Source organism: Mercurialis annua, linkage group LG2 (genome assembly GCF_937616625.2).
Source record: "Mercurialis annua linkage group LG2, ddMerAnnu1.2, whole genome shotgun sequence".
NCBI lineage: Eukaryota > Viridiplantae > Streptophyta > Magnoliopsida > Malpighiales > Euphorbiaceae > Mercurialis > Mercurialis annua.
Window position 1 is genome coordinate 356,583 of NC_065571.1, and position 15,342 is coordinate 371,924.

The 15,342-nt window shown below is 32.0% G+C and overlaps 3 protein-coding genes across 6 annotated transcripts; 1 reads left to right on the plus strand and 2 right to left on the minus strand.

Annotated features, from left to right (window-relative positions):
• Nucleotides 1-3,649: 3,649 nt before the first annotated feature.
• LOC126667163 (glu S.griseus protease inhibitor-like) lies at nucleotides 3,650-4,091 on the minus strand. Its single transcript, XM_056104515.1, has 2 exons — nucleotides 3,951-4,091; nucleotides 3,650-3,871 (listed from the first exon to the last, which is right to left on the minus strand). The coding sequence occupies exons 1-2, from the start codon at nucleotides 4,089-4,091 to the stop codon at nucleotides 3,650-3,652; spliced, it is 363 nt and encodes a 120-aa protein (XP_055960490.1).
• Nucleotides 4,092-4,277: 186 nt separating this feature from the next.
• On the minus strand, nucleotides 4,278-6,265 carry LOC126668827 (DNA repair protein XRCC4). 4 transcript variants are annotated; one of them, XM_050362029.2, is made up of 5 exons: nucleotides 6,002-6,265; nucleotides 5,804-5,929; nucleotides 5,579-5,715; nucleotides 5,352-5,474; nucleotides 4,278-4,771 (listed from the first exon to the last, which is right to left on the minus strand). In XM_050362029.2, the coding sequence occupies exons 1-5, from the start codon at nucleotides 6,159-6,161 to the stop codon at nucleotides 4,526-4,528; spliced, it is 792 nt and encodes a 263-aa protein (XP_050217986.1). In that variant the 5' UTR covers nucleotides 6,162-6,265; the 3' UTR covers nucleotides 4,278-4,525. The 4 variants fall into 4 exon arrangements, with proteins under 4 accessions (XP_050217986.1, XP_050217985.1, XP_050217988.1 ...); XM_050362028.2 differs by having other exon boundaries at nucleotides 5,579-5,707; nucleotides 5,787-5,929; XM_050362031.2 differs by lacking the exon at nucleotides 6,002-6,265 and having other exon boundaries at nucleotides 5,579-5,707; nucleotides 5,804-5,899.
• A 74-nt stretch (nucleotides 6,266-6,339) lies between these two features.
• Nucleotides 6,340-11,165, plus strand: LOC126668826 (ureidoglycolate hydrolase). Its single transcript, XM_050362026.2, has 12 exons — nucleotides 6,340-6,624; nucleotides 6,700-6,785; nucleotides 6,965-7,039; nucleotides 7,248-7,376; nucleotides 8,047-8,133; nucleotides 8,270-8,472; nucleotides 8,558-8,660; nucleotides 9,577-9,668; nucleotides 9,780-9,842; nucleotides 9,994-10,234; nucleotides 10,412-10,452; nucleotides 10,780-11,165. Exons 1-12 carry the CDS (start codon nucleotides 6,433-6,435, stop codon nucleotides 10,875-10,877), a joined length of 1,410 nt encoding a protein of 469 aa, XP_050217983.1. The 5' UTR covers nucleotides 6,340-6,432; the 3' UTR covers nucleotides 10,878-11,165.
• Nucleotides 11,166-15,342: the final 4,177 nt, after the last annotated feature.

Genomic DNA, 15,342 nt, shown 5'->3' on the forward strand with positions numbered 1-15,342 from the left:
AATTTATATGTGTTTAAAATTTATTTATATTTAGTTAAATTAATTAAAAATTTAAATTAGTTTTAATCTGATTATAGTTTTTAATTAGTTTTTAAAAATAAAGGACTTATTATACTTTTTTGAATGGAAATGAATTCACTTTTATCTTTAAACTTAGTTAATTGAATAATTTCACCATTTAAGTAAAAACGTTGACAAAAATTGAGAAATTGGGATATAATTGAAACGATAAAATATAAAGTAGGTAAAATTGACTAGTTTTCAACGTCAGGATAGAATTGAAAAGGGGCTAAAAGGTCGAGCTTTTTTAGGCCTAATTAAAAGCAGGTTCAATGATGTCAAAAAGAGAAAGAAATCAATATTTTACGAATTTATCAAAAACTTTTAAATTTTATAAATCTATTTTAATTTAATATTTTTGTTATAATTCTACTTGCTATTTTCCAATCAATTTAATTGTGTTAATTTTTCACTTCAATATTATATTTATTTACCTATTCTATTTATTTTAACTCTAAATTTGTTTTTTCTTACTTCAACCACCGCAAGCTAAGAAGCACATAGACTTCGACGAACTTGCGTGTCCCGTTTCGGAAATATTTTGGAAAATGAAAACTCTCAAAAATTCTCGAAAATTTATAAGGAAACATCTCGGACCGTTTCCGTAAATAAAAAAATTATATAGTTAGAAAAAAAAATCTAAAAAAATTCTCAACTAATAATCTTTTTGAATCAATTACCCACAATTTTTATTGTTTATTTTATCTACAATAAAGTCTATCTTCTTATTTTTATTGGATTTAATTATGTTTGATTTATTTTATTAATTGACATAAATGTATAAATAAAATTTAATATATATAATATTTTATAATTTCTAATATTATAAATATATTCTTATATTTTTTATTATTTACACGTTTCCCCCACATTTCGTGTCCTTCATTTTAAAATAATTATGTTTCCCGATGTATGTTTCGTATAGTTTCCGTTTTCCATTTCCGTGCTACCTAGACCACAAGTTAGAGAATTTCAAATTATATTCTAAATTGTTTCTGATACTTTTTTTAGGAACTAAATTGTGCAATTTTTCTAACAAGTATAGAAATTAAACTGGAAACTGAGACAATTAAGTTGATTAAAAAATTTGGATAAATTGCAATAGAATTATGAAATTGAGATAGATTTGTAAACTTTAAATTTTTAAATAAACTTATAAAATGTTATTTTTTTTTTATTTTTTTGGCACCGTTAAACTTTAAAGTATTAATTCTGAGGAAAAATTGTACTATAAAATAGTATACGTGGTGGTGCTAATGTTTTAAGGTTGCTTGCACTAATAGGAATCTGGTATTTAGTGGAAAGTGACTAAGCTATGTATGTGTATATGACTGGAAAAATTATACCAATACAGTTTGAAAAGTAGATTCATAGATCCTTTAAAACAATTTGGGAAAATTAAAATAATTAATTTTAAAAAAATAAAAACGTTTTTCTAACCCTAAACAGAATGGCAAGCAAATATGAATATAGTGCATGAAAAGTCAAATATATCAAAGGGAGAGAGTGCTTTAATTTTCCATTTATCACGTGTAATATCAAAGGGCTACGATTAATAATGTAAACCAAAACTAATTAACTCAAATAAAATGGCTAAACTTACATAATCACAAACTCAACTCCATAGTCAAACACTAAGGTTGACATCTAAATCTTGCGCCTCAAGTACCCAACATTTAGTCTCAATTTACTGATACAAATATACTCAATGTATTGCGTTCATTATAAATGGTATTCAATAATATAGTTTAAGCAGTGGAATATATGTTATTTTTTATATATATAATTGGAGAGAAAAGTTTTTGAGAGACAAAGTAAGTCATGATTTCTTGGCAGCATTAAACATTAATTTGGCCAATCTATCATTTCATTATGATACTTATTTTTTTTTTATTCATTTTAAATTTCAAACTTGCATATTCTTTGCTTCAATCAGCAAAAGAAATATAATATAAAGCAAATTATTATGACACCACTCACATTTGACATAATTCACAGTTTAATCCCTCTTATTTAAAAATTGAATTATATAGCCCCTCACTTTCGGTTTGTCAACGATTTAGTCCTTCCATCCATTTTGGATGTTAGTCAACGAAGTCAACGAAACTATATGGTCCTCCACTTTTATTTTTCTCAACGATTTCACCCTTCACTTTTGTTTTTGTTAATGATTTCGTCCCTCAGGTTTGATAACTAATTTACCCATAAGTCCTTTGACTTCGTTGACTAACACTAAAAATGGATGGAGGGACTAAAAGTTGACGGAAGCAAAAGTGAGGGGTCACATAGTTTAGTTTTCAAACAGGAGGGACTAAAATGTCAATTATGTCAAATGTGAGGGGTTTTATAGTAATTTGCTCTATAATGTATTGAATTTTGTTGTTGTTTCTGTTTTTTAGATCTTGAGTTAAATTTTACAATTCTAAACAATTATTTTTGCTTATTAATGAATTAGTATAAAAACTCAACCGAGACAATTAAATTGATTGGAAATTTTTTTAGATAAAATTACAACAAAATTATCAAATTGGCAATACATAATCAAATTTAAAAGTCTCGGATAGACTTGTAGAAAGAAAAAATATTTGAATTTTTGACACTGAGCTTTATTTTTTATTAGAGCATGAGCATCAACTAAAACTTGTAAACACGTTACTTTAATTTCCTTGTTGTATGTACATACTAAGACGTGTAAAAGGGGTAACTATTGATTTTTTAGTATAGACATTGTGACCAAGAAAAATATTGACTGACTAGGCTGAAATGAATCATATTATTATTCTATTTTCTTTACTGTTGACTTGGCTAAGGTTTGAAGTTTGATAAAATATTGGTCTAGCTTTTTATACTTTTAAATTTAGATTTATATCATAGGCTAAATATACATATTATACCATCACGTTTGGTTCAGTTTTGAATTTGTAGCCTAATAAACTTTTTTTCCGCTAAAGGTACTTAACGTTATAAAAAAAATTCACATCAGACCTTCCGAATCTAAAATGTCACATGTCGGTTAGTCAGTGGCCAATGTGAACCATCAAACTTAATACGCCACCGCTGAGTTGACCAGACACTAACGGACATGTTACATTTTATGTTTGGAGGATCCGATGTTAATTTTTTTATACCGTTAAATACCTCTATCGAGATTTTTTTTAATTAAAGTCCAAATTCAAAATCGAAGCAAACAAGAGGGTCGAATCTGTACATTTGCATATTAGAAAAAAAAAATTAAAATTAATTCAATATAATAGTTTTCTAATAATTATTTTTGTTTTTATTGAATTCAAGTCGAGCTAGAGCTAGTAGCTCAAATATTGTTCGAGTCTGAGCTCGAGCTTAAGAATTTAAGCTTATTTAAATTCGAGTTCGAACTTGATGGCCCGGCTCCCTGTTTACACCCCTAATGAATTTTTTTTTTTTAAAAAAAGAAAAAGTTTCCTGATTCATAACCTTTGTTTTCTTTTCCTAGTAGTCCAAGAAGTAGAAAATGTAATGTAGGAGAAATACAACTCAAAGGTTCTTCAATCACCTTAAATAAGCACACCAACATATATATAACACGAATTGATAATTAAGTTGTATTAACTTAACCGATTGAATTAACTCGACTGACAGTGTTAGTGTCATCAATGAACACCCGAACCCTGTCGCAGCGGAAATATCCAGAAACCGGGGAACCTTCCTTCACAGTTTGTGCCTGAACTTTTGGGTTTTCACTCATGATCTTGACAGTTGCTGCCTCCCCATTAATACCAACCAGTTCCGGCCATAGATCCTTACCTGCAATTCGATTTTCATATACGTACACCTTATAACAAGACTATAGTTATAGTCAAATTGCCAACTACTAATTAGTAATAATTAATGGTTATTGAACCGAAACTCACCTTAACAAGTTGACATCTTTCCTTGTTCACTTCAGTCCTTAATTTTTTTTCTTTCCCATGATAAATGGTGAGATTGTAAATAAGTATAAAGGCCTTTTTATAGCAGAAAATGATAATATTAATTTGAAGGTAGTCGGCCATGATTAATTAGAAACAAGGCATTACAGATGATGATGATGATGATGATAATTAGTACAGAGCTCGTGTATTGTAACTATGTTCAGCAATATCTTTTTTATAATGCTTGGCAACAATACAAGACGAGGACATTATTAATTGTAATCATTTATTTGTAACCGAGTGCAAATAGGTTTACTTGCATGCATGTGGAACAAGAAATGAAGACTAGTTTATGAAAACAATCCAAACAAATGTGAGAACTTTAACATTTTAGTTTATTCATCAACAGGTGCTAAATATCGACGAGCCTAAACCATATAGTGAACAAACGATTAACTAGCAAAGAAAAGAAAACACCTTTCACCTTAGAACACCGGATTTCTATTTCTATATTTTATCAGTCAGCTTGTTGGCCGGCCTGCTAAACTGATGAATGTAAAATTCGACTTTGTATGCTACTTGCGAGCAATCCTTGTTCTGCCACGCCCCCTGCCTGATGGCACATTCTTTGAAGTGCCTGTGAGTTTCTTTGGAGGTTCTTCCTCACTCTTCTCATCGTTGCTACCTTCATTAAAACTCTCAGTTCCGTCCGTGCCCTCTTCTTCCTCTTCCTGTAGTGATTTTCCTGAAGATTCCTTCTTCGCCAGCTGATCTCGAAGCTCTCTGAGTTTTCGTTTCTTGGAATTCAAGACAGCGAGAAACTACAAACAGAGAATGGTCAAAGTTTGTCTTAAAATATGAATAAGGATGTAAGAAACTACAAACAGACTACATGGAATGGTTAATTTCGTCCTAAAATGTGAATAAATATGCAAGATAACGATCAACTCTATTTTCTCAAGGATATGAAACTCTGGATTCAACAACACTTTCCAAAAAACACAGTTCGCATGATACCTTAATCAAGAATGAGTGCATTTATGCAGGACAGTCAAAGATGTAACAGGGTAACTAACAAATGACTCTAAAGTGTGGAATTTAGCTTCTTCTCACAGTAGTATTATCTAGAAAAGCATGCAAGATATTTCATCAATTCGTCAACAAATTAAAATGACAAAAGATTGTGAAGAAAAGGCAAAAAAGGTCTCAAACATTGTTCCGTATCTCAAATTTCAAACCGAAAGCTAAAGTCAGGAATAAGCAATAAATAAAGCCTGATAGTCGTCTGCATTTACCCAAATCTGCATTTAAAATTCTTTCAGAAGACATCATTTTACCAAACTTTTGCGATGTACTCCATTAGTAACATCAAGTAAAGAATGAAACTGAGATGGTTGATACCTTTGAATATGTGGAAGATTCGAAATCCGTTTTGTCAGTACAAAATCTATCACTTTGAGCCAAACACTTGTCAGCTTCGTCCTTTAAGCGGTCAAAGGATTGAGTCTTTGTAACAACTTCTTCCTAGAGATTATTAGGATAATGACATTGTAATTTGTATCAACATGCATACACATATTAAGGCATTCAAGTATAATAAGCATGGGGATTGAATGAAGATTACAGACACTTAGCCTAATATTAGCATCCATGAGAAAGTCCATGATTTCAACATTAGTCTTCTTGTTATCAGCTGATGGCTGGCATTTCCACCTCCATTCCAATTTTGTTCCTTCCTTTTCAAAAGTCCATGATAACTGCAAAACTAAATATTTAATGAAATGTTACTAAGAAAACAAAATTGAAGTAATTAAAGTAAGTAAAAGAAGGACGAACACGTTTATGGCCATCACCGGCATCGGCAAAGCGGTAGAGAGAGGAAGGGTGTTGAAACCCTAAGTAGTGTTCGGCTAAATGAATATACTCAGAAACCGGCTGATCCCACTGCGCCGCTCTCTCTTTGACTTGCTCTTCCGTTGCTGTTCTCCATTTTGTTAAAATCAATTGAAAAGAGAATAATATCAAAATGGGTGAGTGAAGAGGTAGCATACCATGGCAGAGCCAAGCGTTAAGGCCATCGGTGACGGAGAGGTGGAAATGAGAGGCGAACCATGTTCCTTTTACGAATATTGGTTCCGTACTGCTTATTTCCAGCTTAAGACACGTGTGCCTCGCCCCTGCTTCATCTCTTCTTCCTCTTGTTTCCTCCATTACTATTTTCTTCTTCCACAGTTTTGAATTTGCCGGGACTCCGCCAGTTTTTGCAGACCCAACGATGTCGTATCTCGTAAGTCAAACATTAGCTTACGTGTCAACATCCTATGACCTAGTGTCTATTGCCACGCTACTAAAGAGATGATGTGTTCCATGCCATGTCACAGCAATAATTAAAATTTATTATTGCTGCTGCTATTATTAGGTGAACAGACGTGAGATTTGTAGAGACTCACTGTCCCTGAACCAAATCAACGAAAAAAGTAAAATGTTTTCGATTAGATTCTGTGATTTCTACTCTCTCACTCTCCGTCTCCTGCTCTGTTCAGTAGCTGTAATCTTAGCGCAAAATGAAGACCCAATTACTCGAACCATGGAGGCCTTTTCTGGATACCCAATTCATCAACTATCATCCTTTCCTACTTCACTTTCAGTGGATCCCCTCAGTCTTCACAAACAAGTACTCTAATTTTATTCTTTTTCCTTTAATAAATTTCTATTATTCATTGCTCTTCTTCTGTAATGTTACTGTCAGATTGATGAGCTTGCTACTTTCTCCGATGCACCTGCCCCTTCAGTTACTCGAATTTTGTACTCTCCCAAAGACGTATTAGCTCGCAGGTATTTCTTTTGATAATGATGTTTAACATGATTTATATGCTCAAAGGAATCCTTGTGTGTTTGATAGTGTTAAAACAACATTTGATTCTATGTATTCTATGTTTAAATCTTCTCTTCTTTATGTTATGCAACATTTTGAAATTTAACAATGTTTCAAGATGCTAATTATCCGACTGCAGGTACATCAAAAACTTGATGGGCCTCTCTGGATTATCTGTTAGAGAGGACGCTGTTGGTAACATATTTGGTCGATGGTCAGTCTTTCTTTTTCCATTCTTTTGCTTCTTACCATTTATCATTTGAGGTTTCGATATGTTCTATATGATCCTTTGTGAACTCACTAGAAAGCGAGAAGCTTTGGATAAATTTTTTATTCTTCTTTTTTAAATCAAGCTCAATTCTTTGTAATCTAGGTCTCTAAATGCAAGTAATGGACTTCTGCTCTTGATTTTATTTTGTCAGGGATGGCTCCGACCCACAGCTGGCTGCAGTTGCAACTGGTTCTCACATTGATGCTATTCCATATTCTGGGAAATATGATGGCGTTGTTGGTGTTTTAGGTGCAATTGAAGCTATAAATGTACTAAAAAGGTTTGTTTTATCTGGCTAATATAATATCGAGATGTCATCTTTTTCATCATTTTCCCCATGAGATCCAAAAATGTTAGACCATCATAACCTGCTGTTTAAGCAGCTCTCTAAGAATGTTGGTTCAGCAAAATTCTAGCTCTGGAAATCCAATGCATATATATGCTACATCATGATGTTGTGGCTGTAATCAATGTGATAGAAGATTTCTATCTTTTAGTGTTAAATATATACTGTTTAAATAGGTTCAACTATAGAACATCTGCAATTTCTTTCTTTAAAAAACAACTTTGAAATGATCAAAAAGCCATGTTAAGGGTTGACCACAGAACAGTTACTAATTTCACGTTGCTTGGCATACAAGATAGAAACGTTAATAATCCTGAAAGAACACAGGCCATCTACGATTGTTCAAATTTCGATATGGACACATTTTTATTTAATTACTTACATATTTTGGAACTATTTTTTAATGTAATGGTTCTTGAATACTTATGTGATATTGTCTAAAAATGGTTACTTGAAATAGTTGTGTTGTCTGCTAAGATTTTCTAATAAGTGAATGTTACTGTTTCAACAAACGTCGCTAATTTCTTGATGTAAATGGTCAGTCCAAATAAATCATTGTTAATCCTATTTCTGGATAATACTGTGCTGATTCAGATAATCACAGGTCTGGATTTAAGCCTAGAAGGTCGTTAGACATCATCTTGTTCACATCCGAAGAGCCAACTCGTTTTGGGATCAGCTGTTTGGGAAGGTAAGGACCATCCCATGAGTGCATTTTTTTTGTTTCTGTTTCGTAGGGTTTATCTTTTCAAATGTAAAAACTTTTGAAGTAGGTTTTCATTTGGGTCTCTTTATGATATTCCTCATGCATTGTGCTCAACATGCAGCCGATTATTGTCAGGGAGTGAAGCACTAGCAGAATCTCTGAAGTCAACATTTGATAATCAGAATATATCCTTTCTAGAAGCTGCTAGGTCTGCGGGGTATGTAAAAGACCAGGATGAGCTGTCTACTGTATTCCTAAAGAAGGGAAGTTATTCTGCTTTTGTGGAGTTGCATATAGAACAGGGACCTATTCTAGAAGCAGAAGGTTGGCTTCTTTTCACTGATAAAATTATAACTTTTTACCCTTAAACTTTCTGTCTCTGTTTGTCAATTTTCTATCTTATTTTCAGGTATATCAATCGGCGTAGTAACTGCAATTGCAGCCCCTGCAAGCATAAAAGCAGATTTTGAAGGAAATGGCGGTCATGCAGGTGCTGTCTTGATGCCACAAAGGTGATTGTTAGCCTGAAGCAAATGCTTTCAATCTTTCTTTACCTTTATAAGCTTGTGGGAGTATTTCACTTCTACTAAATACATTAGGGGTAATTCTTCTCTTGTAAAAGAAAAACCTTTGTGTGTTTTTGAGTGTCTGGCCATGTATGCATTTTTAAGTTTTCAGGCTTGCTTCATGGTATTTTCTCAAACTTTTCTGATTGAGATTTTCTGCATTTTTTCACTCGCGACGCGAGGATGCTGTTTCACATTTTAACTTACATTCTTTGTGTGGATTGGCTTTTTTTTCTTTATCTTTGGGATGATACACAAAGTCCTCGGTTTCTTTTAAAAAAGGCTTAATCACCAAAAAAATCCCCGACCTTTTAACCCCTTTTCACTTGCACCCTGACGTTGCAATTTTGTCTATATCACCCTAATTCGCACCTTTCGTTTCCAATTACACCCTAAAAAACTAAATTGACCTTTTTTCACTAGAAAAAATGTCAATTTGATCCTTCATTTTAAATTTATTTTCTGAAAAGTATTTAATATACTAAAAGTGAAGGATCAAATTGACATTTTATACAAAAAGTGAAGGATCAAATTGGCTTTTTTCTAGTGAAAAAGGGTCAATTCAGTTTTTAGGGTGTAATTGGAAACGAAAGGTGAGAATGAGGGTGATATAGACAAAATTGCAACGTCAGGGTGCAAGTAAAAAGGGGATAAAATGTCGGGGTTTTTTTGGTGATTAAACCTTTAAAAAATTATTTTGTCAATGCACGTCATCGGTAACCTTTTGTGGATAATGTGGTAACGGAAAAGCAAGTCATTTTATGATTCTTAATGTTTCAATTTCATCTGGACTTTACAGTGTTTTTTCTTCTTGTTTACTCAAGATAAGCTTTTTAACTCTTACATGCAACATTTGGATCAGAAATGATGCTGGATTAGCAGCTGCAGAGTTGGCACTATCTGTTGAGAAGCATGTGCTAGAATCTGGCTCAATTGATACTGTTGGGACAGTAGGTATGTCATGTTTTCTTCGCACCCCACCGCATAATTATGGTTTAATTACTGTCCCTCTTTACCTTCAATTTTCATAGATCTGTAATAAAATTAGTGCTTGATGTTTTAAAGGTATTCTTGAGTTGCATCCTGGAGCAATCAACAGTATCCCAAGCAAATCACACCTAGAAATTGGTAAATTCTTACTATGACTTGGGTTTTCTAACTGACATTCAGTTTGTGAACAATTAAGTTCATGTAAAGGATGCTTATGTTCAACAAATTGTCTGTCTTAGTTACCTGAATAGCATGTTCTTCATTCTTGTTTAATATTTTGGCTTGGTAGACACTCGAGATATTGACGAAAATCGAAGAAATAATGTAATTGAGAAGATTCAGCAATCTGCTATTACAATTGCCAAAAAGCGCGGGGTCAAGCTATCTGAATTCAAGATTGTAAATCAGGACCCTCCAGCTCTCTCTGATAAGTTTATCATCGAGGCCATGGAAGCTGCATCGAAAGAGTTAAACTTGACGCATAAGTTAATGATTAGCAGGGCTTACCACGATTCATTGTTTATGGCTAGGTATGTAATGTTATTGAGTGGCTACAGCTGAATTTTTAGTTTTTCATGGCGGGCTGAATTTCAAACAACTTTGTTGCTGTCATTATGTTTTTCCAGCAAACCAGGACACCAAATTTATTGTTTTTCCTTTGGTTGACTATAAACATCAACTGATCAGGCAACATTTCATCATTGCAGGATATCTCCAATGGGCATGTTATTTATTCCATGTTACAAAGGTTTGAGTTACTTTAAACTAATAGCTCAGTGCCTTTCTTTCTCAGTTAATTAGTATTCGGCATTGGTTTATTGTTATCTAGTGTAGTAGTATTAACATAACATTTAAGTTATTAGACATTTATCTATTTCAGAGGAACCGTGCCACTGAAGCTGATTACTTCTGTTTGAGTTTCACTTATCACCAATTTAATGCTATTGCAGCAAATTGGCGGTAAGTGAAGAAAATCTATAAGAAGCAGAAGAAAAAAAAAATGGAACCTGATCTTTATGGTTGATAGTACTACTAAGTAAATAAGCTAAAGTTTACACATTTGTTGTTTTTGCAGGATTTAGCCATAAGCCCGAAGAATTTGCGTCCATGAAGGACATGGTAAATGGGGTGAAAGTATTAGCACTGACCCTTGCCAAGTTATCTTTGAACTGAGGTATTCCTTGCATCTCTTCTACTGCATTTTTTTTCTGAAAATGCAAAGCAAGAATTATGATCATTAATTGGAGGAATCCATGCAACAAATGACATAACGAATAATTAGCTTTTGTAATGGCGGCCTTGAGTCGCTTGTGGAGATGTTGAATCTGTTGCGCATTGTGTATCACACTTCATCCTATCAATTTAGTATCAATGTAAATTTCTCTTAAAACAAATAACAAGAAAGCATGTGGCTTTTTTACTGTTATGAATTGCCAGTCAATCACATTCGCATTTGTCTCATTCTGACCGAAATAAAAATAGCCGCATTACATAGCCATAGGCATGTAGCTATCATCAATTCATCATCATCAATATATTTAAGATATAAGTTAGCACTTAGAAGATAAGATAGGTGAATTTGATGCGAAAATTTCGTGCCGGACTGTACGCTTGTGTTTATACTTGTACCAGTTTTAATGGCAACAGTGGTGATTTGAATAGCATCACATAGCAGACATGTAATTGGTGTTAAGAGGAAGGGAATTGAATTACAATTATGAGATGCATTGTTTCAGTTTTGCATAATACCTTTTTTTCTTTTAGTTGATTGGCTCCAACTAAATGTTCGAATTTGAGAATTGCAGTCCTGAATGCAAATTCAGTATCGAGTTGAGCCAAATACATGCATTTTTTATTTTCTGAGTATCAAAGAGATGGATTTGTAAGGTAGATATATAGATGTAGGAGTGTGTAAAAACCGAACAAAACCCATAAATTCAGTTTTGAATATGTGATAAATTTAGTTAAGTTATAGTACAAATCAAACTAATATGTAACTAAAAAACTAACCGAATTGAATCAGTTGAAAAAAAACTGACATTCTTATAAATTTAGTTTAGTTTGGGTTTAAAAGAGTACAAATTCTGGTTTGGTTCAAACTGAATGCACGCCCACGCCCACGCCCCTATATTAAGGGGTCGACTAGTTCAAAGGAGGATTTGAAGATGATTGTGGCAACAGATTACAAGTAGCAAGAATTGAATGCTAAAAAGGAGACGCATTACCAATCGATCAAATGTGGTCCAAAATTGAGATGGTTGACTGATTATCCAGCAACACTTTATAAATACAAACTATATACTAGTACACATTACATCAAACCTCTAGTGTGACATGAACAATGATTTTATAGCATGGAATTTTTCTACATTTATTTATTTCATTTTTATTTAATCCCCAAAAAAATACTGATGGACCGACGTGGACAATCATGGCCGCCGGTATGTACTTGGTACGTAGGACCCATCTTGATGATCAACCATTCACTTCATATTGAAGATTAATGGTGTGATTGGTGGGGAAGAGGGTAGTAGTAGCAATAGTACATAATGTAGGGTTCAATTCGTGATTATAATTAGATCGAATGCCTTTTTAGATATTTAAATGTGAAAGGCTCCCCTTCCTTTTACTCTACTCCCATTCTATCTTCTTCACAGCTCACTCCCATTTCTGTATCATAATCTGCTTTTATCCTTTCAATTTTACCCTTAATTTCTTTATTAACATCAATCTTAACCTCTTAATTAGTATTTTATAAGTTGTTTGATTTAATAGTTAATCAATAATCTGTAAATAATATTTGGATATATTTTAAGTCACTTCTAATGAAATGTGTTATATAGTAAAAAATGTAACCCAACAAAAGAAAAAAAAACGTTTAGTGATCTGAGAAGGGAGCATACAAATCGATTAAATAAAATAAATGATTATATGAGGAATATGAATATAATCGATGACCGATGGTTAAGGTCTTATCTTGAATTTCTTTGTTTATTGAAGATTAATCGATGTCCGTGGATGAAACGGCGAAAGTAGGGGTGGAATTAGGGGCGAAGCCACCCAATGCTAAAGGTGATCAATTGACCACCTTTAGTTTTCTAAAAACAAACAAGTTTTTGTAAGTGTGAATCTTTTTTATATATTTAGTTTTTGTTTATCTAATGTATTGTTCATTTTTATTATCGATACAAATGTATTGTCCTCCTTGTAGAGGTTTATGACTCCCCCTTTGGAGGGGGAAGTTGGGGCCAGAGCTCCTCCTATTCCACCACTAGAGCTCTTCTCGTGTTAATAAACATCACTTAACATTTAACAATAATAAAGAGTTAATATATTACTTATTTAATTTATATTCAAAACTACATATTAGCCAGGTTAATAAACTTTTGAAGCTGACTTTTTATTTATTAATTTGAACTAAATTTTTTTAGAGAAATTTGAAAATCAATTTTAAACAAACTTGAGTCAAGAACGGGTTCGGCATTTGATGCTAGTAAAATAGCTATAAAAAACATATATTAGTTAAAAATTATTTTCATATTTTGGATTCCGCCACTAGATGATTGTTATTTTTTCTTTTCTTTAAATGTGCGAGTATATAAATATATAATCAAAAAGTGCTATCTGTGGGGTTTATAATAAAAAATTGGAAAGGACATTGATCAAAGTTACTCTAGTTGCATGGACATGGACTTAAGAGAAGGTTTATTGAACCCTAATGAGACAACCATCCACCTAATTTAGTTGGTATATAGATAAACAATGTCATAATATAAAAAGAAAAAGAAAAGAGGAAGGGCAATACTGGGAGTGGGGTGGGTAATAAATTAATTAGAGGGTGTTAGGGCTTTTTCAAAAGGGGGTTAAGCAAAGTAATGGGGTCTTAAACAATTATTTAGATGGTAACGTCCTCTCTCTTTTATTGCTGTTTGGTTAAGATATCTGATTTGACTAAACCCTATTGTTTATTTATTATGCCTAAACCCCAACTAATTAATATTTCCTAATTTCTTTACAAATATGATTCTAAATAAAGCTTAATTCAATTTCCCTCTGGCAAATTAACCTATTTTTCCATAGAAATGTCACTACATTCATTCTTTTATATTATTTACCATTTGTAGCCAAACAAAACAATTTTGTTTTCCTTTTTCATGTAGAAAATGTTAGCCTCTAGAGTTTTATAAATTTAGAGTGATATAGCTGGTTTCATTCTTTGGCCGTCGCATATTTAAGAGCATATAGAGGTGAAGCTGGAAATTATTTTAAAGAGTATAAAAAAAATTTCAAACCGTGATTTTTTTAGTATAAAATTAAATGATAAGATGATCAATATATCATTAAAAAATTAATATATGTGACTTGAACTAATTAAAATATTAAATTAATGTAAAAAATTCAAAATAAAACCAATCTTTCATTATTTATTGCACGAGTCTTTGCTACCGATAGCAATTATTTCACATTTAATTCTAACTTATGTATGAAATTATATATTTAGTTCATCTAGATAAATAAAAATAATTACAAGTGTGAAAAATTTACTAAATCGCCAACCCCAAACGGGTTAAAGAATTTGAAAGTCTCCATCTAGCGAAACTCCCGTCACTATTTGAAATAATTTTCCAACGAAACAAACTGGAGTCTTCTAACTTTACTTGTTTTGCAATAGCTCATCAACAATTTGGAATTGATCCGCATACACAAATTATTTTTCTCGTTCTTTTATCGATCTTCCAATCAGGGTTTGTTAGATATGGCCATTACTAACCACAATTATGACTCAGAAAGCAAGCTAATAGTTTTAACAACGAGGCTATAATATAATACTATCACAATACCTAAATTTTGTTTAATGGGTTGATAATTAAATTTGTAGGAATATGGTCACCATCTCAAATTGTATTTGGCACTTACCAAATTATCACTTGTTGGGGGAACAAAATGTGGCATTTTGTGGAAGGTGTTGCTCATAAATTATGAATTTCTAATTTATAATCATAAAGGAAGAAGATAAGATTCTCAAAGTTGGCAATTTTTTGTCCACAATGAAGCAGCCATTTCAGTATGCAAACCATATTTGTTACGCTATGGGATGTTTGGTTACGATTCTTATACCCACTTAACTTATTTCTTCCATTTACATAATTCAACAAGTGACTAATTAATAGACCATCAACTTTATCCAAATTTTAAAAATCTTTATATATTAATTATGTTACAAATTTGAGCATTAACTTTATTATGTCAACAAACTAGACCATCAACTTTTATTAAATTATGTTAACAAATTAGAGCATTGACTACTCCACAAATACCCTTTATAGAGCATCAACTTTATCCAAGATTTAATTAATAAAAAAATTAAAAGTCTATTTATATTAAATTTTGTTACAAAAGTAATTAATTCAAAATATTAATAAATTAAATACATTAATTTTTAGAAATATGATATATTGCAATAAAACTCATTTTATTTAAGTTTTTAATAAAATTAATTCAGCTATTAGTTGTAAAAAAAAAATTAGATAAAACTTTTCATGTCAAAAAATGTTTCAAGTTAGAGAAGCTACCAGTTTTTAATTATATTAATTTACTTAACACTTAATTAACTATTAGAAGCTAAACAACTCTTATT

Excerpts from the sequence above, each read along its gene's own strand:
- LOC126667163 (XM_056104515.1), bottom strand. The coding sequence starts at position 4,091 with ATGGCCGACTACCTTCAAATTAATATTATCATTTTCTGCTATAAAAAG. Across the intron at positions 3,872-3,950 it reads AAAGATGTCAACTTGTTAAG|GTGTACGTATATGAAAATCG; the intron begins GTGAGTTTCGGT and ends TCTTGTTATAAG.
- LOC126668827 (XM_050362028.2), bottom strand. The coding sequence starts at position 6,161 with ATGGAGGAAACAAGAGGAAGAAGAGATGAAGCAGGGGCGAGGCACACG. Across the intron at positions 5,930-6,001 it reads TAACGCTTGGCTCTGCCATG|CAACGGAAGAGCAAGTCAAA; the intron begins GTATGCTACCTC and ends AATGGAGAACAG. Across the intron at positions 5,475-5,578 it reads ATGCTAATATTAGGCTAAGT|GAAGAAGTTGTTACAAAGAC; the intron begins GTCTGTAATCTT and ends AATAATCTCTAG.
- LOC126668826 (XM_050362026.2), top strand. The coding sequence starts at position 6,433 with ATGTTTTCGATTAGATTCTGTGATTTCTACTCTCTCACTCTCCGTCTC. Across the intron at positions 9,669-9,779 it reads TGATACTGTTGGGACAGTAG|GTATTCTTGAGTTGCATCCT; the intron begins GTATGTCATGTT and ends GATGTTTTAAAG. Across the intron at positions 10,235-10,411 it reads GATTCATTGTTTATGGCTAG|GATATCTCCAATGGGCATGT; the intron begins GTATGTAATGTT and ends TCATCATTGCAG.